The 23,753-nt window shown below is 36.8% G+C and overlaps 1 protein-coding gene and 1 non-coding gene across 2 annotated transcripts; both read left to right on the top strand.

The window, feature by feature from the left end:
* The first annotated feature begins 553 nt into the window (after positions 1-553).
* Positions 554-23,701, top strand: LOC137045133 (rab11 family-interacting protein 2). The gene is made up of 6 exons (XM_067421638.1): positions 554-734; positions 1,475-2,079; positions 11,463-11,866; positions 13,180-13,528; positions 15,844-15,937; positions 19,550-23,701. Exons 2-6 carry the CDS (start codon positions 1,727-1,729, stop codon positions 19,778-19,780), a joined length of 1,431 nt encoding a protein of 476 aa, XP_067277739.1. The 5' UTR covers positions 554-734; positions 1,475-1,726; the 3' UTR covers positions 19,781-23,701.
* trnaa-agc (transfer RNA alanine (anticodon AGC)) lies at positions 10,078-10,152 on the top strand. Its single transcript has one exon. It is a non-coding gene; the product is annotated as a tRNA-Ala (tRNA).
* Positions 23,702-23,753: the final 52 nt, after the last annotated feature.

The following is a 23,753-nucleotide window of genomic DNA, read 5'->3' as shown; positions in this document are numbered from 1 at the left end:
CAACTGGCTATACAAACCCTTAACCTACCCGTCTTCTATAAATACAGGTGCCAAGAAGAACCAAAAATGGGCTTTCACAGTGATGCCATACAGAAGAACCATTTTTGGTTCCCCAAAGAAGTGTTTTGTGAAAGGTTATTTAAAGAACCATTTCCCCCCTTAAAGAATAGACTATAAATAGGATATTAAAGGTTTGTCATGGAACATAGGCTACACCCTGGCAAAGCACCATTTAAGAACCTTTATTTTTAAGAGTAAGAGCACATACTGTAAAATAGTCCGACACTAGAGCCTTTGCTTTTAAAGGTCATTTACATATTACATGTATTTATATAATAAATATATAATTACAATGCTTTACAAACAAGCAGTTGGTTATTTATTTTCCCTTACAAAACTGAAAAGCGAAATGCTCAAACTCTAATAATCCTCCCAGTCATTCGAATCCCAGGAACAGCGCCAGGCGCGCGCTGATCAAATCCTTTGTTTCTACGGCAACAGAGGAGGAGTTTCCACTTCGACCCGTGACCGCATCAGCGGAAATGAGGAACTAGGAAGTCGAGTGCAGGGCTGATGTGGAATACCACACATTTGTTTAAGATGAATTAGTGGCGAGTAAAGCGATTTATTTATTTACATCCACCACGGATGTAGAGAATCGATGCCGGTTCGCTTAAGCAGTCATCCCACATGCAGAGGCGTCGCTAGCTGTGCTCGAGAAAGATGCTTCAGAGGTAATGATCACCAGAGCCTACTGTATGAATGTTTGACAGCAGCAGTAACTGGGTAATAATAAAACTAGCAGTGATGCTTCAGTGGTTTTGTACCATGTCTGATTGAATCAAATAAGGGGAGACCGCCGAATACTTATTTAACGCCGAGTTTAACCAATTTAACCCACGAACACCAGTTGTAAATTGAAAGTTTTAAATATTTATAAAATATAAAAGATTTACAGAAAAAAATACTTCAGTATTTAAAAAATGATGTGAAGGAACTGAACAGAGAACTTATTTAAAACATATACAGTATAAAACAATCTCTATTCATCTAAGTTACTTAAAAATAATAATAATCAGGCGTTGGTGTACTGTATTTGTTATGAGTGACTCATGTATTTATAGTTATTAACCTTTGGAATATTTAATGAATAGTTTATTTAATTAGTTCATTTTTATTTTTTGAATGACAACGTTTCCTATATGTTTACCATTTTGAATTAAAATACATTTGGCTGACAGGACCATACTGGAACTTATTTTTGGACAAGTACATTTGATTACTGCAATAAATTCATGTGTGAAATCTAACAAAAAAAATGTATACAGGAATAATATACTTAATATAAGTTTGAGATACATACAGCATTAATAAGTTTTGTATGGTTAAATTCCATCGTCTGCATGTGATGTGATTTGTATTTTAATATGAATTTAAATACATATTTTGTTTTCTGTTTTTTCTTTGGTTTTAGGTGACCTGAGTTGGAGCGGCGTCATTGTTTGGTGTGTTTGCGGAGTGTAACTGCATCATTACCTGCTCTGTTAATAGACACGTTTTTAATGACAAATATGTTCTTCCCACGCTATTAAATATAACATTTTCATCACTTCTTCGTCACTCATTTTCTGTGATTAGAAGCTAAACAAAATGCCAAAGCCAAATTGAAGCACTATACTTTATCATTTCACACACCAAAATCCATAGTTTTACACTTGAAGTCATCATGTCATTGGGCGAACAGTCGCAGAAGTGGTTTCCAACTCATGTCCAGGCCACTGTTCTCCAAGCCACAGACCTGCAACCAAAGGGCAAGAATGGCACCAACGATGCCTACACCATCATCCAGCTGGGCAAAGAGAAGTACTCCACATCGGTGGCAGAGAAGACCCTCAGCCCAGTGTGGAAGGAAGAGGCTTCGTTTGAACTGCCAGGGCTTCTGATGGAGAGCAATCCAGAGGTTTATGAGCTGTGCCTCACAGTGATGCACAGGTCCCTGGTTGGATTGGATAAATTTCTGGGCCAAAAACTCATCAACTTAAATGAGATATTTGACAACAAGGAACGACGGAAAACTGAGTAAGTGAGCTATTATTTTATCCTTTTTTGATGTCTGATCTTTTAAGGATCTGTCACCTTTTAATGCAAAAGCCTTGTAGAGCTATACAAAGATAACATTCTTTCAAATGGAGCCTTTGCACATTTCCAGGGTTTTCAGAAGTGGAAGTTGTCAAAGTTGGGTACATTTTTATAGCAGTGAATGGGAGGCGAAATTCCAGAGGAATGAATTTTTTGTATTCCAATTTGTCCAGTAGCAAAACATGATAGTATTTCCTCAACTCTTCAAAATGGGTAAAATCTGGAGAGATTTGTTACAGCATTTAGAAGTGAGAAAAATGTGAAATTCACTCTCACTCCCTCAGTCATTATAACACAAACTATAGCATATAAAAAAATGTATATGACAAGATGAAAAACTTTGCGATGGAAAAGTTTCATCACAGTCTTTGAAAAGGGTCCATAAGCAGAAGTGCAACTTAAAAGAGGAACCTTGTCCTCTTTTAGTGACTATAAATGGTATTTAAACAATGAAGTTAATGTTGCAATCCCAATGTGCAAATCTTTTTGTGGTACCAGTGATTATGTCACTAATGTATTTACGCAATATTTGCGATTCTTTTGAAGTCACAGGCCTTTTTTTTCCTCAGATTTTTTTTTTTTGATCATGTGTGATAACCATTGGCTGATTACCATTATCATAAGAGCAGACCTGCTCAAAATTATCAGCCTACATTAACCCTAATGGTTAATGCTTGTCAGCATTTTGAAACCAATAGTACACGAAGAATAACAGAATTGAAAGTTTTGGGTTATTACCTGGGTTATTTATAACTCCTTTAACTTTTATTGATGCAGTTTCTTTTTGAAGTTAAAGCCACGTTGCTGACATAGACCTTTGATGTAATCATGTCTTTGTTTTTGAAACCTGTTGTCTGAGTTTTAAATGTCTTTGGACATGCCATGGAAGGGCAACCATCTCACGTAGGCCATTTTGTTCTGGTATGCAACTCCGATAAAGGCCTCTTGACTTCTTTTAACTGCAGTTTGAGTCACAATCCCATGGTGGATGAACCGGTTTAGTGAGGATTATTATCCTGCATGCTATTATATTTTCCTCTCTTTTTTGTCAGGCCATGGTGACTGTATTTCCTTCAAAGAAACTTCTTCATTTTATGTTGTTCTATCTTCTGACTAACTCTTATTTTATTGTCAGGTGCTACTTTCTGTAAATAAATGTTAAGACTAATTCATTGGTGCATCGTAATATTTTCTGATTTCACTTTTTCTGGACATGTACAGACTAGCAATAGCTTATTTGAGTATCGAGAGAGAAACGGGTATGGCTGGTTGTTGTACAAAGGGCAGTGCCAATGTCCTGCATACTTCACTTTATTGACAGAAACATATTAGAAAAATTTAGTTTTTAAAATATTACTGTTTGCGTTTATCTACATGTATGTATGTATGTAAGTAAGTAAAGTGTAAGTATGTTTTGCACTGGAGATCTGTAGATGATTGCATTACCTCTCTGTAATGATGCATGATATACTGGTACCATATCAGTTATTTGGCAGATAAAAACACTAATTTATTAACACAAATGTAGAGGTAATACAAATCTGAAAATGAATATCCTTTTTTAATGCTGTCCATTGTAATGTTCATATGCTTACATTCACTTGTCGAATTTTTTATAATTACTAAAAAATATATAAATATTGTAGGTCATATAATAGTAGATTTTATTATCTGCTAGTTTATTGGCCATAATACTGTATGAATGTTTGAATGGTTTCCAGTAGGATGTTTGAACTGGAACGCTCCCTCAAGGCAGCGTTGCGAAACCAAAGCCTAGTTCACACTGCCCGATTTCTGCCCCGATTTTGAATCGCCGACAGGTTTTGTGAAATCGCCGACAAATGCCCGATATCACAGGCAAATCGGTGCTCGTGCACGCGAGTGACAATCACGCAGTGTGAATAATCAAAGACGCGATCAGAGAGAATCGCCGACGAGTCGCCGGTGAGATATTTGGCATGCTAAATATCTGGACCTGTCGGCGATTCAAACTCCTGCTGTGTGAACAGCGTTCTGACTGAAAATTACACCGACAGCCAATGAGAGAGTGAGATACAGGGCAGCAGGAGGTTCAGGGAGGAGTTATAGAGCAGAATTTCAGTATTCTAATAGATATATTTACAATTCTATCAAACAGAAACAAAGACCAAACATTTGCACATCCAGCCACAGCAGCAGCACATTACAAAATTGTTTATTTACCTCAAACTGTCTTTGCAGAACACAATCCTGGCTCCCTCTGTCTCTCCAACAATTTCTTCCACCATAACCTTTTTTCTTTTTCTCCACAAATCAGCGCACATACAATTTGAAGCAAACTTTGTGCAGTTTATCATTTTTAATAACTATTCCAAGTCTCGTGCGAGAACTCCGGGCTGACGCACGTGATCTCACATTGTTTACTTGTCACATCGCACGTGTGTTTGGGAAACGTAGTTTGCGCACCGGAGAGAGAGAGTTGTCGGCGATTCTTCCTCTTGTTCAGTCATGCAGTGTGAACTCCTCTGTCGCCAAACCATCGTGCAGTGTGAACACAGCAGTGACTGAATGATTCCCCAGATAGTCATGCAGTGTGAAAAGAGCAGTGACCCGACGAATTTGAAAAATCGTGCAGTCTGAACTAGGCTTTAGGGGATCTAATATGGATGCTCAGCGCATCAACCATAGTGAAACAGTAGTAATATAAGTTGTGTCCCAATTCAGAGGCTGCATCATTCGAAGGACACAGACCTAACAGGTCAAAACTGAGGGTTTTTAAATGAGTTGTGTTCTTGTCACCTAGCAGCAACTGCGACAGCTGCCGTTGACGAGCGGCAGTTACATTTGTATGTATTACCTTTTTATTATGGTGGAATTAGTCCCGCCTTCTAAGTAAAAGTGGCAACATCCTATTGGTAAAGTCACTGCAGCTTTTGATAGAAGCTCTGCTTGATCTGAGATGATCAGTAAGGACTTGTTTGTTTTGTTGTTTTTGTCATGATTCGAGTGGTTTGGAAACTAAATTTATGACACTGTCGTGTCAGATTTCACTGATGATTTTAAATAAAACATTTAATCGTAAGCTTGCTGAACAGAATGGAGAATTTTGGAGAATTTGATGTTTCGCCATTCAAAAAGATAAGAGCTGTACTTGCATGAATGAAATAGCTGCCCGAGGCTTTTCAAATATTGCTGCAGAGTGAAATTACTTGCCTGGAAGAAACTGTGGTTATATTAAAAAACAGAACAGTCTAAATAGGTTCACCGTGTTCCATTTCTGTACAATAAAGAGTCAACTATATAAAACATTCTAGTCTTAGTCTAATCTAATAAAAAAAATACAAAACATTCTAATCTTAGTAAGATGTCAACATTTGAAACACTTTAACATGATCTTTTTTTAACTTGTACATTTAGGGTGTTTTTACACTTCAGTCCTCTTTAAAGGGGTGATGAATTGAGAAATCAACTTTCCCTTGAGCTTTTGATGTATAAAAGGTCATGGTGATATAAGAATATCCTGTAAATTTCAGAGCTGAAAACATCCTTGTTAGTCCAAGAAAAGCTTTTATAGACACCAGGCCTAGAAAACGACCGTGTTCGCAACTTGACGTCATCGACTGATGAAACTAGGGATGCACCGATACCATTTTTTCAGAACCGATCCGATCCGATATTAAAAATTCCTAGTATCGGTCATAGTAGATACCGATATTAAACCGATCTGATACCAATGCAGTTTTGTTTAAAAATTCTATGTAGAATTTCTAAATCTAATTCTAATCTGTTGAACTGAAAATCACTCTTTTGTGAGTTAAACACAATCAACTAAATACAGACTTGATTATAAAGAAAACAACAAATAAAAAAAAAATATATAAAATCACAATCTATGACAAAAATAGCCTACTACCAGGGCCTATAGATGGTGAATAAATTAGATTAGTGAATAATTCAGCAGCAAAAGTTACAAAATCACGAGTGCACAATAATATATAAATTAGTATAAAATCTAAACATTTAGTTTGGGAAAAATAAAGGAAACCACAAAAGTGAATAAGTGTAGCCGTAAATCTGGTAAAATGTTACATAAAATATATCAATGAAAAACAAGTAAATATATTTATAGAAATAGGGCCTTTATACTAAGAAATGACATTTATTTTAAATGTATAGTGCATCTTTTTAATGAGGCAGCAACACATAGATAGGCTATTATTAAGGCTTTCATAGCGCAAAAGTATTATAATATAGAGCGGCACAAAGCGCGTATCTGCATCCCGTGCGCAGGATGATGCGCTTGAAGCAACACGGAGTCACATGCTCACAGCGCGCCGTGCTCTGCCCGCAATGAGAACTTCAAAACAAGATACAGACGCGTAGTGTATCTATGCAGTATTCTCATAAGCCGTTTATTTTAACAGCTTAACATTTCAGTTACTGTGTGTGAAGAACAATAGAATAACTAGTCCAGTGTTGTGTTGTGTTGTGACAAACGGTAGAAAGTAACACGATTTACAATAAATGCCAACAAGATAAAGTAATTTTATGAGAAACCATAGAACGTTATCTACAAATCAAGCACAATAACAGAAACAATAAATAATGTTTGGAGAGAGTTTCATCGTGTTGACTGCCGTAACCGAATGCGACACACAGTTTAAAGCTGAATGGAGAGTGACTGACAGCCGCAACGAAGGGAAGCATGCATTGAACTGAACGTGAACCTGAATTTAATGACTTCAATATTCATCTGTACTCACATTAAACTATGGAATGGCTTCAGAACACTTATAATATAGTGCACGAATCGTTGATGATGCTTTATAATGTTTTTGTGCCTTTTGTGGGGCGCTGGGGCTTAACAATAACAGAATATTATGCGCACAGGATCGAATTTGGATCGGTCCTTTCTGTCCAATACCCGATCCGGCAAATAATGGCGGATCGGAGCTGATACCGATCCTGAGTATCGGATCGGTGCATCCCTAGATGAAACAGCCCCTCTACAGAATAATAGGCACGTGTAATTCAGTAGCCCCGCCCACCAACTCATCGAATCAACACATGCCGAAGAATATAGCAAGATATTGCGCTATTCCTGGTTGTGGAAGAACCTACAGTCTATGGGAAGAACACCGTCGCTGCATAAGCTTCCTTCTGATCCTAATGTTAGGAATGTGTGGTTGAACTTTATTTTTAATGAAGTTCTAGCTAATGTGGGGAAGACATCTTCACTTCATTTCACTGTGGGATCGGTTTTTAAACAAATCTCACAGTGCTATTTCTTCTATATTGGATCCGACAGGAGGAATGGTGCAACACACCACGTTTCTGGTGCGCGGTTTGCGCTTATCAAACGATCGTGCAGGCTGTGTAATACAAAAAGAAATCGTTCGGAGTGTTCACATATGGGCCAAAAATCCTGCGAACCCAGCTCAGACTCCTGAAAAGAACCAAGTATGAAAACACCCTTAGATGCTTACATTTTAAAAGTGTAATCTGGTAATTTCTCTCTAAAAAAACAATCTTGTCGTCACCGGTGAATTCTGGGGTAGGGTAGGCTGTGAATGATGCATCTGTTGTATCCTTCATTGCTTTGGAAATAAAAAAACGCATTTAGAAGTCGCATTTGAGGTAGCCTTTGAATGCCGCTGTGTAGGGATGTGATAAAGAAATTTTCCCACTGATTAATCGACGTGTGACGACACCAGTATCACCAACTCTGACTTTTAAATCACTAATTCTATCTAAACTGAAAGTAAAATACATACGGTCGCTGCAAGGGAGCAGAGCAAAGTGAGTGGTTTCAATGAATTCCCATGAAAGTTAAGCTTCCATAGCAATAAACTAAAAATGCGCTAGTGCGCACACACCATGAATGACAGTTCAGCAATAAATCCGCACTTTGTGCAGCCGTGAATAAATGACAGTTCGGCGTAAATGCGCACTTTGTGCAACCATGAATGATTGACAGTTCGACCAAGCACATTTTAGTTTAGGTTTTGAATTAGCGCCCATTTGGGGGTGGTTTGCTTTAACTGTGTGTTCATTAGACTATTATTCTTAATGAAAAACACAACAAAACCGTACAATGACAAACTCCCTTAAACAGGCGCGTTTACATTTCGCTTCGAAACCAAATTTTCCACGATCATCTCAGTGAGGACCTCGCTCTCGTAAGAAATGAAATCTGACTGCTGCTGGTCTGTCCTGCGGCTCATACTTTATTAAGCAGACACATTCAGTATTTATTTGTATTGTCTGTTCTATAAAAAAGTCGGTGGTCCCACGGTGGGCAAGTGATGAGTCTGAACAGCGGCAACACCAACTATCGTCTGTGCCAGACTGTGAAACAGTCAGCCTTTGAATACGGCCTTCGAAGGATGCAGCCTCTGAATTGGGATGCTGTTATATTGTATACATATATGTTAGTACTTCCGTTTGTCTCTCTCAATAAACTCAATGGTGCAGACAGTCAACTATCAAACTTATTTTTGTAGACATGATACCTTAGGATAATCTTTGCAAAAAAAAAAAAAAAAAGTAAGCACAACAAAGGTTTGCCTGGATGCATCCATTTTAGTAGTCCATCTTAACTCTGGTCTGATGTCATTCCCAGCTATGATATGCCTCCCCCCGAGTTAATGAAGCACATCATAATTATTGGCTTATTGGTATCTGTTAGAAGAATGTTAGTATTGATGTGTCCTTGCTCTTCTTCTAAGCTTATAATTATTTTTGTTATGTCACAATCAGTGCCTGTATTTATTCAATAGTACTATGATGGCACACCCTTGGGAGGGAGTTATGTTCTGTAACTGATTGCTGAGATCATTTTTGACACTCATGGCACATATCACTACCAACCTTGCATCCCATGGACTCTCAGGTTTAGCAGTCCCCAATGACTCTGTTCATGCAGTGGTTTCCTACTAACTGACGCAAGGGTACAAGAGTCCGTTTCGACATTGGAGTCGACAGACCCTAATTATCGCACACCTGTGTTTGTTGATTGTACCGTGGTTCCCAGCGGCCCTCGCAGAGTGGGAGTATTGTGGTTCCAGGCAGAGGAAGATTTATCTTGGCCTTGACTCCCATGTGAAGAACAGGGGATGGCTGGCTCTCCACATGCCCAGATCAGAGCTCCCTCACTGGGCCGGAGACCAGGTAAACCCTCTTCTCTCGGATCTACAAGCTCCCCAGTGTGTGGATGGTCTTGGAAAGAAATATAATCACCATTCACTAGCTGTGCCATGATGGAAGAAGAGCACTCAGCAAGATGGCAGCCTGTGACGACCCCAGAGGGAACCGTGTTCCGATACTGAAGGAGTGTTTACAGTAGTGTTTGCATGAAAGAACTGCGTCTAGGGTGGAAGTATCGAGCTACATTTCTGCAGGACTGGTTTTTGAGTGTACAGTGTCTTTTTAATGCCGAAGTCGAAAAAGGGCCCAAACTATGTTTGTACAAAAACAATGAAGCACATTCTACACAGTATATCAGGGTTTATTAAAGAAGTTTAAATGGATCTCATTGCAAGCCCACATTTAGAAGGACTGTGCTGAATCATCTCCTTTGAAATCCATAATTCAAGATATTCCTTTTTATTTGCATAGGGGTGCACAGATATAAAACCAATAAAACTATTTTAATTTGTTACTACAAAATAAAAAATCTATAACATATTGCCTTAAATTATAAAATACTAAAATCAGTCAATTTAAACACTACACGTGAGTTTAGGCATCACACCATTATAATGTACAGTATGAAAAATGGATGGAAAAATATAATCTATTTTTCTATTTTGTTATACTATAAAGGAACAACACAAAATATAGAATGACTACAAAAAATTAAATACGTAAAATAATAATTATAATATTTACATAAGAAAATTACTTGTATCTGCTATCGTTTAAAAAAAATCTTACTGATTTCATTGGTGATATTTGCGTGCTTTCCTGTAGCTCAACCAGTAGAGCGTGGCGCTAGCAACGCCAAGGTCATGGGTTCGATTCCCAGGGAAAGCAAGAACTGATAATAATGTAAATTTGTGTACCTTGAATGCAATGTAAGTCGCTTTGGATAAAAGCGTCTGTCAAATGCATAACTCTAAATCTAAATCTGATTTGTTCACAAACATTATTTGTTAAATTGTAAAAGGAGAATTATTAGTCCATAATGAGATCATTATTTTATTAGCATTAAATGATGGTAAAAGGTTAATCACAAAAATAGGTAAAATGAGCATGCACAATAGATATACAATATCGGCTGACATATATCCAATATTGTCTGATACCTATAACAATATTTCTAATACCTTTTGAAATATGGTGATGTATTGCATTCACTCATTGAACACTCTGGCCAAGTCTATGTCTAGTATTGTACCTACATTAAGTGTTCACAATGATCATTTCTAAATTAATCATCCTGCTCCAAGTGTCTTATACCACAGGAGCATTACACAGCTCTGCTGAAATATTGTCCATTTCATAATCTCCAAATACCGGTGTGAGCATCAATGAACAAAGGCCAGATTTGTGTAAATGCCACCTCCTTTTCACACAGTTACAGCATCAATCACATTACTTCCAGCAGAAAAAAAGAGCAAGAGGTTAAATAAACAGGAGCCGGGGAATGGCCTAGATGGGGGCGTATTACTTCACATTCTTTATGTGGCCCAAACCTTTGCAGTTACCAGGGAATTATGTTTATCCCTACTATAATATGCGTTCTCAGGAAGGGGGAAGGCTTTCAAATGGACTAAATGGACTATGCTGTGGATTTGTGTGAAGTGAAATTGGGTTTCTGGCCAGACAAACACATTGCCCCCATGTCGTTTCTGTATGAATTATACATACAGAGCAAAGCCTGGAAAGAGAGTCTTACCACCAGGGGGGTTTCACATAAAAGAAGAAGTGAAAGAGTGCGGTTTTCTCCTGTTTGTTTTTATCAAGCTGTGAAAGTACACTGGAACATCTGCAAATTACTGGCGCATGTAGCACTAGCCTAGCTGTTTTCATTAACACCTAAGAGGCCATCCATGCTTGTGACACAACGGCCAAAGATGTGTAGATAAGATGTATAGCGACTGCGTGTTCTGAAATTCAAAATACTGCCACTTTGACATATAAACAATAAATATTCATAGGAATAATAGGATTGATAATGCACATGCCAGTCCAAAGTGACATCATATGCATCTACTCTCAATTAATTTGTCTTTTTTTAATGCATTTTCTGACTCTTAATATCTGCCTTTCTGTATTTCTGACATTTTTATTGACACAATTTTGCTATATACCTCATACTTCCTGTCTCTCTCTCTCATCAGCTGGTACAATCTAGAGTCACGGCCAGGTAAGAAGAGGAAAGACCGGGGCAAGATTCAAGTTAGCATCCAGTTCATGCGTAACAACATGACGGCCAGCATGTTCGATTTGTCAATGCGAGACAAACCCAGATCGCCGTTTTCCAAGCTCAAGGAAAAGATGAAGGGTCGAAAGCACGACGGTGCCTTTTCAGACACATCTTCTGCTATCCTTCCTCGCTCAGGACAGAGCGAGACTGATTCTCTGCCAGACCAGCACCCGCACCCTCAGGCTGCACCTGAACCCAAGCCAAAACGCTCGCTGCTCACTGGGACGCAGAAACTTTCTGCTGCTCACTCCATGTCTGATCTGATAGGAACCCACTTCAGGCCTAAACTCGACTCTATGAACTCAATTGAGGAAAAAGGTGAGGAAATAACAGTGCTCAGCATAGCAATTTTATTTATTTTGTTTAAAGGGTTAGTTCACCCAAAAATGAAATTGATGTCATTAATGACTCACTCTAATGTCGTTCCTCACCCGTAAGACCTCCGTTCATCTTTGGAACACAGTTTAAGTGTAGTCCCAAAGCTTTTCTGTTCCTTTAATGAAAGTTTATGCACACTATACTGTCCATGTCCAAAAAGGTAATAAAAACATCATCAAAGTAGTCCATCTGTGACATCCGTTGGTTAATTAGAATCTCTTGAAGCATCAAAAATACATTTTGGTCCAAAAATAACCACGTTTCGGATCGTGTGTCAAACTGCTGAAATCACGTGACATTGCCGATCCGAATCATGAATCAATACGCTGATTCATAACCATTCAAATCTTTATTTGAGGTTTAAAAAACAAACCTGAAAGAGAAGACAATGCTGAATAAAGTCGTAGCTTTTGTTATTTTTGGACCAAAATGTATTTTTGATGCTCCAAGAGATTATAACTAACTAACTGATGTCACATATGGACTACTTTGATGATGTGTTTATTCCCTTTCTGGACATGGACAGTATAGTAAGCATACACTCTCGGACTAAATATAAAATATCTTAAACTGTGTTCCGAAGAGGAACAGAGGTCTTACGGGTGTTGAACGACATTAGGGTGAGTCATTAATGTCATCAATTTCATTTTTGGGTGAACTAACCCTTTAATTATTGGGTGATATTTGCAGCGATAGGTATTGTTTACTGTAGTGCTGCAGTAATGTAGTAAGTATCACTCTGGTTCCTTCAACAACAACAAAAATGGATTTTTCCACTGGCTTTTGTATTATTGCAGAAAATAAGCTCTGTAACCAACAAAAGTTTATGATTCCTAAACATTTCTTCCCAAATGAACAACCAGATGTAAAAAGCTAAACGTAGTATATAAATTAACTTCAGCATAGTCATATGACTTCAACTTCACCAGCACTAAGCTTCTGACTGAACTCATGCAAAAAAAGGCTGAAAAATCGTAAAAGCAAGTAGATAAGATTACTAGTATTCAGTATGATGCTGTTAAATGTCCCATTTAGCCAATTGTTAGCGAGTTTTTAAAAAATCACTAAGGAAATTACTGATGTTTTTTAAGTTTTAGAATAAACCATAAACATTACTGAGCTTGTGTTAACCACAGACCTTATTTAATTGAACCAAAACGCATTCAAAAACTAGAAGTGCTACATATTTTTCTTTCCCTGCAGCATTTTATGGAGAAATGCTAATAAAAACGTTTTGTCTTTCTCATCCATAGGGGGTGCTGCATCTCATCGACACTCTCAGAGCGATGGATATGGCTGCCCAACCAGCGATGTGCCATGTGACCCCTTTTCCGACATCGGAGACAACATGCCCCAGAAGTTCGCCACTCTCCCTCGTAACCGCAATCCCTTCGATGGAGATCAGGGGATGATTTGGGGGGCAGAGAAGAAAGAGAAGAAGGAGAAGGTCGGTCTTCTGGGCAGAGTGACCGGGAAGAAAGAAGGAAAGAAAGCGGCCACTGGAGCACGGACCGGAAGCTCTGGAGACCTCCGATCCCCGAACCCCTTTACCAATGAAACCTCAAGTGAAACTAACCCTTTCCTCTCACACTACAGATCAAGGTACATTTTGTTTTTGTCTTAAATTTGTTTATCAAGTTTTCATTAGTAATTGCAGGTCAAATGCCATTAAAAATCTAATAATTTATTTAAGTATTATCTATAGTACTAATATATGATTGTATAATTTTATTAATGATTGCTAAGGACTGTCTTCCATTACATCTGCTTGTCATTCACCAATTTTCTCAGTTGAGTTAGGTGAGGACAGTCAAGCACTTAATGTTTATCAGAGAAAGTCTGTCATTAGGAAGACTTTATCGATGTCATTAGGCCCAGTCCAGACTACAGGGGCCTGACCAAGCCACAGTAATGAGATCTGAATGAGAGATAGACCATTCAATTAACAATTTATCTGCCTGTAGTCTAGCAGGCCACTCACCCTCTTAAATTACACTCTCATCTTAAATCAAAGGTCTTCCAGGGGTCACAGGTTGGCTAAAAAGACATTAAACAAGCCTGCTTAATGTTGTTTAGTGTACAAAGATCGTTCCAACCTCATACATGACTTTTTACAACCAGCATCCTTAATGGATCCCATCCATTAGCAATGTTTTATCATTAAAGAGACAGGCTACTACTCATAACAGTACGCCTATGTAAGCTTAAAGTCAGTTTATTTTCCTGCAAGTTGCAATGGTATTTGACGGTTGTGGTATTGGGTGGAAAAAATGTGTCAGCCGGTTGAATTTCCTAATTTCCTGTTATGATAAAAAAAAATTAAGCACTGATTTGCAACCTATAGTATAATCTGCAAAGTGTCACAGATAGGCTTTTTTCGGTATAGATAACTTTGTTGAATTTTTATATATTGCAGGATTATATGTAATTTAACTAATGTGTGGTTGATAATGTGAAGCTGTTTTTGCGTTTATGCCAGACGTATTAGTCTGTGTAAATGTATTAAAATATTATTAAATATAATTAATAATGTTATAACTTAATCTTATTATTTAAAGAAATACCAATAAAATATAATACAATTTTATAATATTTTTTATAAATCTCTTTGTCACTAGATTGTCTATTAGTAAAAAAATATGAATAACTTAAAGTGCCCTTATTATGCTATATTAAAGGTTCCTAATTTAGTTTTGGACATCTCCTAGAGTAGGCTTAGGTACATGGCATGCATCCAGTCTCTCTAAATGCCTCCTTTTCAAGGGCCAACTCTGCTCTGATTGGTCGAATTATCCTGTCTGTTGTGATTGGTCTTAAGCTTACAAAGTGTGTCGGAAACAAAATGACCATTACCTTATCTGAATTTCAGCACTTGTATACACAGTTATAGGATAGGAACAGGGGGTGTTGGTTTTCATCCTTTGGAAGTACTTGCATTCAAGTAGATTTTCGTAGTGCAGAAAACAGCATCTTCTCAACAAGTTGACAACACAAACCAAACTCTTCCAGGCCTCAGCAACAACTATAGTGTTTGAGGGCGGGTCAAAGTAGATGTGGTTCGTGGGCAGCCAATGATGACCATAGGCTGGCATTTTGGCTGTTCAGAATCGATTAATTGACAATAACTTTGTCATGCACATTGATCTTTAAAACTTTGCATACTACATTACACACTGCGTGAAAGGTAATATTCAAAAAAGCATAAATGGGGATACTTTAATTAATAATAATTAGAGTCCTGAAAACAAATGCATTATGGTTTCTGTAAAATATTAAACAGAAGAACTGTTTTCAACTGTATTATAATGATATAAACATTTTCTTTAGAACAAATTCAGCTTATAAGCATGATTTCTGAAGGATCGTTTGACACAAAAAGAATGGAGATGCTGAAAATTCAGCTGCGTCATCACAGGAATAAACTAGATTTAAAAAAAAAATTCATAGTATAATTGTATTTACTGTATTTTTTATCAAATAAATACACCCTTGGTGAGTATGAGATTTTCAAAAATGTGAAAAAAAATCTTACTGACCCTAAACTGGAAATAAAGAGATACACCGTTACTGTGGTATAAAATTGCTCATACAGTGATATGATTTTGGTCATGCCGCCGCCCACCCCAACTGTGAGCCGTAACTGGCTTGCAAAGCCTTTGTTGTGGTTAGTGACCTAATGTTAGGAAATGAAAAGTAGACTTGCTGTTTGTGTGAGGAGGCGTCAAACCATTTTCTAACCCTTTGTTTATCACTTCACTAAAGGTCAACTCAAAAATTATATAGAACTTTTGCTGGCGCTAAAGGATTTGATGTGTTTTATGAGCGTGCTTGTAGAACGTTAAATAAAGGACTTTTTATGCATTTATTGGAGTAAAATTAGTTCTCTGACAGTGATGTCTTTTTTTTCTGTTAAACAGTGACAACATGAGAGAACCCACTAGTAATGAGGACCTTACTCAGAGATTCAAAACCTCTCCCGAGAAGCATGGCATGAAACATGCAAGAGAACATGTAAGTCCATTCAAAGTAAATATTGCACACTGCGTTTCTGTTATGTTTTACACTATTACCATACATATAAAGTTGAATTACATGTGGCCTCACCAAATGTAAGAATATTATTTTCCAGGGTGTATTTCCACATTGTCACTGTCCAGTCTGTCCAGACAAAGCTTGACCACATTTCTCACAAGTTTTCAAAACTTGCCCAAAGTTTTAATTGGTCATTTATTGCAGCCCTATTATGCATGGAAGTCGATGATGCTGATCTCTGACTGAGTATCACATGTGGCACTCCGCTTGGAGGGCCGTTTATCTAATTAACAGCTGAAATGGGTGGTCATCGTCTTTGATCTGCATGTAATTTGAAGTAGTGTGATGTTATTAGTGCGCTTCCATTTCGTTAGTGAACCATCTTGGACAGTATGTTCTCTCACTCAATAATTGGAAATCTAATCATTAATAATACGCAATTTGTCACTGGTCTAATTTTACACTATAGGTCAAACCACGGTCAGTGTTAAACGTGGAACGGGGCCCTCTCTCACTTTGTCATAATTATACTGATTGTGATCGTCATCATGTCCAGCGCAGAGGAACTCGACGTTTGCTTGTCTGCTGTGTGAGAATAGCCGCTGAAGTGATGTTGAAACTGGAGACGGGTTGCTGAAAATGGCTTTCCTCACCCATTTTTGAGGTTATGTTAACACTGCGTCGGTGAAATAGTGTCTCTGGCACTCTAAGGCCTTAATTAAAGGATGGGGGTGGTGGGGGGGAGAGTCGGTCGAGGCATTTCAAAGGACTTGGAGTTTTAGATTTTCAACGCAAAGGCCCTCATTAGTGCCCATAATGAGACAACTGAAGAATGCCAAGTGGAAGTCTTATCTCTCCCACACTCCTGATTGCCTAAATCTGCTCATCAGCTGCTTGCCAGTTCATGGTCATTTCCTGGGCTCTTTTTCTGCCCCCGCTAGCTTGTGCCCTGCTGGTTTTGCAATTCAGGCAGCATCTCTTTCTCTAAATTTTCCTTTGATTCAGTGTTTGCTGAAAGTGTTCTTTTGGATTGCGTTGGAATGGATTGTGTTGATCAGCATTACCAAACACTCAACTCAAAAAGCACCACCGAAAATGTTTTATTGCATGCAAGTGGCATCAGCAAACAAATAATGTATCCGTTATGAAATGATGTTGACTTCTAGAGAATGAATAAAGTCAGTTCCACTCAAGTTCACTAAAGGTGTAATTCATCACATTAAGTAGGAAAATATTCCACTACCAGACACCATAAAGCATCCAAAATCTTTTTGCCTTATATTTTTTAAACAATAGATTCATTCAGCAAAGGTTTTTCTTGGCAAGTGACTTTTTTTTACTGTACTTTAAGTGTAGTTTTTTCTTTAAAATAAATGCTACTTGGTTTTCTGTTTTGTTATCTAATGCAATGACATTCACATATTTTGATTCATGTGTCTAAATACTTTTTTGGGCCACTGTATTTTTGCTTTGCTTTAGAATGGCAGTTTTATGGAGTCAAATTTGTTCTGCTGTTTCCTCAGGGAAAAAGAGAAGGAATGTTTTGTTTTCATTAGCGTAATCTAAGGAGGATAATCATAATCAAAGTGTCACATGTATAAACAGCTGTCCGATATGGTGGATCAAGTTGAAACCCAGGAGCAGTTCAGATTCAGAGGCTTCAGGTTAAAAGTGTTGAGGCTTGTTCCTGCAAAGTAATATTTCCCAACAAGTGCAAAGTATGAATAGATTATTTAGTATAAGTCTTAGATTTATTATTATACATATAAACACATATCATTTAAACACGTTTTATTATATTAATAATCATCACACATGGCCGTAAAATATTCAAATGTATTAAATTAACTTTTTAAAATGTAAGGCTGTAAAAAGTGTTATATTTGTGGAGGTTTTAAATTTGAGAAAGTAAATTCAGTTTTCACTTGTTACTTTAGTAGCCAAGTATCCAAGTAAGGCAATTTTGGTGCATATGAATAAATGTGGTGAAAAATTATTTTGTGAAGAAGAACTTATTGACTATTTAAACTAGAATTATACTGTATTCTACTCATTAAATATTTTATTATTTTGAAACTTTTTTCTGTACTTACATCACACAGCCTTAATATATGGAAGCTCGTTTCCACCACAGAATAAAAAAAATCTAATTGTCACAATTTGCGAGATGGAAACTTGCAATTGCTAGTTATAAAGAAAGAATTGCAAGATATAAAATCACAATTGTGAGACAAAAGTCAGAATTATGAAAAATATTCAGAATCGCTATTTACTTTTTCTTGCAATTGCGAATTTATATCTCTCAATTCAGACGACTTTTCTCAGAATTGCGAGAAATAAACTTGCGATTGTGAGTAAAAAAAATGTATTGCAACTCTGAATTTTTTTCTTGCTATTGCAAGTTTATATCTCCCAATTCGGACTATTTTCTCAGAGTTGTGAGACATAAACTTGCAATTCCGAGTTATAAAGTCAGAATTGCGAAATATAAACTGCAGGATGTAAACTCGCAGTAAAATAAAGTCAGAATAGCAATTAGCTTTTTTTCGCAATTGCAAGTTTATATCCCACAATTCTGACTTTTTTTCTTACTTTCTTTCTTCATAGTATGCAATTCTGAGGAAAAAAATATATAAATATAAAAAAAGTTGCAATGACCCATTTTCTTTTTTATTAATTGGCAGAAACAAGCTTCCAGTCCAGACTAATCATCATTTAACTAATAACAGCAATGTTATTTAAAGTCCCTGTTAACCTTATTTAATGACCTTAAAAAATATTAAGGGCTTAAATTTCATTTCCTTAAACACAGAGATAACCTTATCGGAGTAGATTTGGTGCGAGCACTTCATTTCTGGAGCTCTTTGGATTGTTCGGTAATTAGATGAATTTCAGGTCCGTGTCCTGTTGTGATGTTGATTTTAGGTGGCAGTTTTATTGTAATTAACTAAGCGTCAGTAATTAAGCATGACTGAGAGACATTGACTCATATTTTGACAACAGTGAAATGGATAAGCTCGCTGAAAGATTTTATCAGCTGACTGCATTTAGTGCTTGTTTTCACCTTGACAGCAAAACGTGTGAATTTGTCAGACGCGTGATAGCAGATGAGCAAATGTTTCTAAGTTGCTGTTCCCTCAATATCATGGTGAAGTCAGATGCAGACACTTCCCATGTCAACACATAATCAATCTGCTTGAGAGAACTGAGGCTTGAACGGTTAGAGCAACATCTTTTCATAAAAGCTCATTTATCAAGCGAGTTCTGTATTAAAGGAAACATTCAAATGTTTATTTTTTTTGTTCCTAGTTTACTTTGTCTAGCTACTACTTCATGTGGAATTATTGCTTTGTCCATTTACAAACCAACGTGAAGTGTTTAAATGTTTAAAAATTGTTTCATGCTGAAAATGTAACAGATCAACTAAAAGAAGCATGATTGATTTATGCACTTCAGGGAACTTTGAATTCTCAGCATGCTATGGACAAACACGTAGTATTTTCTAAATAAATGTACAAGAGGTTTATTTTTCTATATTTAATACAGCATAAATGTACTAATCGTATGTCATCTATTCTTCCTCACACATAGGAGCCTGCACATCTGCATACGAGTATGGCGGCCTACAGCAATCTCTCCTTTGAGGAAGTTGTGCAAGAGCTGATCAAGCAGAAAGAGGTGGTAAGAAAGAAAGATGCTCATATTCGGGAGCTGGAGGACTACATTGATAACCTGCTGGTCAGGGTAATGGAAGAGACACCCAGCATCCTGAGAACACCCTATGAGCCCAAGAGAAAAGCTGGGAAGATCTCGAAGAAGTAAAGGATCTCAGAAGTGTATTGTAACTTAAGATTTCTGGCAAAATATATATATTGCTTGTAAAAGGACACTGCGATGTCGGTTGTGACAGAACACAAGTGTATTCGTTCACACACGGACATATTTCATGTCATTTAGTTACTCAAGGTTTGCAAGAACAACCGGCTGTATTGTGAAAAAAAAGATGGGCACTAAATGTGGAGATGCCAAAGGGCCTTTTTAGATTTTTTCAATAACTTTATTTAGAGTTTTTTTTTTTTTTTAGAATCCTGTGAGCTGTTCCTGAAACCGTTTTAGAAAATATTCATAAGCAGCCATTTATAGTTTAGAGCGCCGTTTTTGTGCGAGGAGACCAATGTTATGTTTGTACCGAAAATAACTGTGTTTAAGTTGACTTTTACTTTGAAATCAGTCAGTATAACAGAATCCTGCACTTAATACTCCTTAGTAGTATTGTGTTTTGCAATTATCATTGGGGTGGACTGTCCACGTGAGGCCTTTGCTGTGACTGAATTCACACTGCAAAAGCTGTAAAAGATCAATTGGCGTACGTGTTTGTCCTACATATATGGTGAACCAAGGAAACACTTGGATTGATGGCACCACGGGACATAGAAGTGAATGTTTACTGGATGTTTTAGCACCAAGGCGTATTGGTTTACTAAAGGACCACGTTGGGTTTGACAGGGTAACGATCCTATCGCTCTTAAGGGTGTTTAAACTGAGTGATCAGACTAATATTACTGGCATGTGTTTGGTGCCAAACTGATACGCAGGTTGAATTCGGTGGCTAATTCGTATGAATTTGTGCGACCTCACTCACTAAAAACTTGCTAAACTACACATATTTGACGAGTTGCCAATTTGTATGATTATGTACAAATGATCTACCCCTAACCCCGCCCCTACACCTATCTGTCACTGTAGTTTAGGCAATTGGAATTAGCCACCTCGTACAAATACATACGAATTTGTTTGTGAGATAGTGTTTTTTAGTTGAAGAATGTGGTAATGAAACCTTTTGGTACTTTTTCAGAGCATACGTCTATGAAATAACACACTGGTACACTACTAATTATTTATTTTGAGTTTGATTGCAATGAGCAAAATGTGTATGTGAATAACACAGTTCACTTTACAAGCAACTCTGCTAACACAAGTCCAAGAAACGAACTGCCTCTGTGATGTATAGTGACAACTGAAATGTTCAAATGAGCATCCAGTCTCCAAAGACTTTATTCTGAATGTCATTCAGTGGAACTGGAATGCACTGATGCTCAATATCTTTAGTGTCAAAACGTGTGGACTGCCTACAGTTGACTACACCAAGGTATTGACGGTTTTTGAATAAACTTAAGCCAAGTTGGTCAGTCAGTCAAGCACAGAAGTATTATAAATATATAAAAGGGACTGTGTTATATATATAGCCCCTTTTAGAAACTATTTGAACTTTAACAGAGCAAGTCTAGCACATGCAAATTTAAAGCCACAGCAAATAACTGATTAATTTGGGAAGTCTGAAGTTCAAAAGGCCTCTTTATAAAAACATTTCAGATGGTTTGATTTATTACAATGTATAGCATGTTCCTTGCTACAAAATAATGAGTAATGTAGACAAATCCTAGCTGAAGAACAGTTGTTTACAGATTGCTTTATCGTTTAAGGCAGTACTCCGACATTGTACAGCTTTTCCAGTGCAGGACACCTAGTGTTTACTGTGATTATTCTTATTTTCTATCATCTTTAGTACATATCTGGTGAAAAAAAGAGACATCGGATGTAGATCTTGGTAAATGAAATAAGGTCTTTTTTGGACCTTAGGCTAATATTCTGGTGTACTGTGTATTAAAATACTGTACTAGATTCTGAAAAATGTACATTTGAGAAAACTAGAATGACTGTGATGGTGATTTAGTTTACACAACTGTAAAATTAACAGTTTAATTATGTCAGCCCTTCATGTGAAGAACGAAATTGATACAGGGCAGTTCTTTAAAATTTAGGCCATAATACCCCTTTTTTATGTTTTGAAAACACAATAGTGTATAGTTTCTGTATATAGCGCTGCAGAAAGCTTCCCAGATGTAGTTTTTATTAATAACATGGTAAAACACTGTGCTGGTTTCTTGTGCTGGAAAGGAAGTCACATCTTCTATTATATTGGGTCAAGATGAGCAAGTCTTGTATTCTTTAATATGTATTTGGAGAGGTTTACATGTGTGTAATTGATGAGTCACGTTAAAATCATTCAGTGCCACTTACAGTGTTACGCTGACATTAAGACCCTAGTTTAATGCCCTTTTTTTTAATCATTTTAATTTATAGGTTTTATGCAAGAAGTTGGACTTTACGTTATTTTTCCTCTGTGTAGTATCTAATATTATTTGAAAAATTATGAAAAATATGGATAAATGTGTAATTTTCACAAATATCTCAATTACGTTATTTATTAACGATTTTTCATCCTTGTTTTTGTCAACGGCCAAAATTTTCCATTGAATGTGATTTCAGTTGATTTGCTAAAGAGTAAAGTTAGTTATAGTACCGTTTGCTCTTTCTAACTCAACACCCCAGCCCCAATTTTTTTGTTTTAGATCTGGACTTCTATGCACTATGTGGTCATTTTCTTCTCAAGCTTTCGATCAAATAAGGTTCAAAACGATGTAGATCTTATTGTCAGGCGGTTAAGAAGTGTTGCCTCCCATGAACAGTACGTATTGTTGTATTTTTATCATATTCAGCCGAGCACTTTCTTGCTCCTCTCTGTCTGTCTCGTTGAACTGGAACTGCTATGCATCTCTCTCCAGAGCAATTCTGTGTGGTACTTTGAATGTATTTTGACCAATCAGCAATGTCTGTAATCACACAAACAGTGTTGATCACCCTGTGTAGATATCATCTAGCACTTCTTTTATCACTTATTTTTACATTTATATACAGCTGACATTTTGCCTTCATTCATATTAACAGAATAATATTTGACATATACATGGTTTCACTGTGGTTGATTATCAAGACAAGCAAATATATCGTGTTTTTTTTAATAAGTACCTTTTTTTTAATATTCATTGATTCCAAATGTTTAGACTACCTATTTTTTCCCTCTTTTGTTTTTACAAAATGTACGTTCTGCTTCTCTCATGGCTGTTGATCTTTGATTTGAAATGTATCATTGTTGTTTATTTAGCTATGTTTATAGCTATTTAAAGCTTAATGTGTTATAGTGATCATGTTTTTGTATGCTGCTATTTTCCTGTGATTTTCCCAACAGATGGTTTGGAGGAATTTACGTAGCATTGTTGAGACTTGAACAATCTGTTGGAAAAAAAAAAAAAAGATTATATTTGTGATTTTCCGCAATAAAGGATAGTAGCAAGACACAGGTAAAATTAAAACATTTGAAAGCCTCAGTATCAACAAAAGGTTAGATAGAAAATAATATTTGAATATATATATTTTTCTTTTCATTTGGTGTCTTGTATACATTAATCTCTGGTGCTGCAATCATATAATACGTTAATACGTTACCAGTTTTTCAGTATTCCACATCATGTATGTTTCCATTGATATAAACTTTCAGCACAGACACTCCTCCTCCAAAAACTTGAATTTCCAACAGTGTGTAAATAACACTACTTAGAATATAGCATTTTACCCTAGGAATTTGCTTACGGTTTCACAAAAATCATACGCAAGGTGAGGACTTTTCTCAACGAGACCCTTTCCTGGTGGGTGGTTAAACATTTTGCGTAGATGTAGTTTTTGATAATTCATCAAGAAGTAACACGTCTGTCTTTGCATTCTTGGCATGCGGCATGAATGAGTGTAGAAGAGAGAGCTGAGTGTATTGTCTATGTATGTGGCTACCATACAAAAGGGGGAAAATGACGGTACAGCCTATTTCAATAAATCTCCTGTACTTCATGACGTGTCTTTTATTGCTTTGATATATATAGAACAATATATTTTCACATTA

Source organism: Pseudorasbora parva, chromosome 17 (genome assembly GCF_024679245.1).
Source record: "Pseudorasbora parva isolate DD20220531a chromosome 17, ASM2467924v1, whole genome shotgun sequence".
NCBI classification, from domain to species: domain Eukaryota; kingdom Metazoa; phylum Chordata; class Actinopteri; order Cypriniformes; family Gobionidae; genus Pseudorasbora; species Pseudorasbora parva.
Note: the sequence above shows the minus strand (reverse complement) of the source record. Positions and strands in the feature narration are given on the sequence as shown.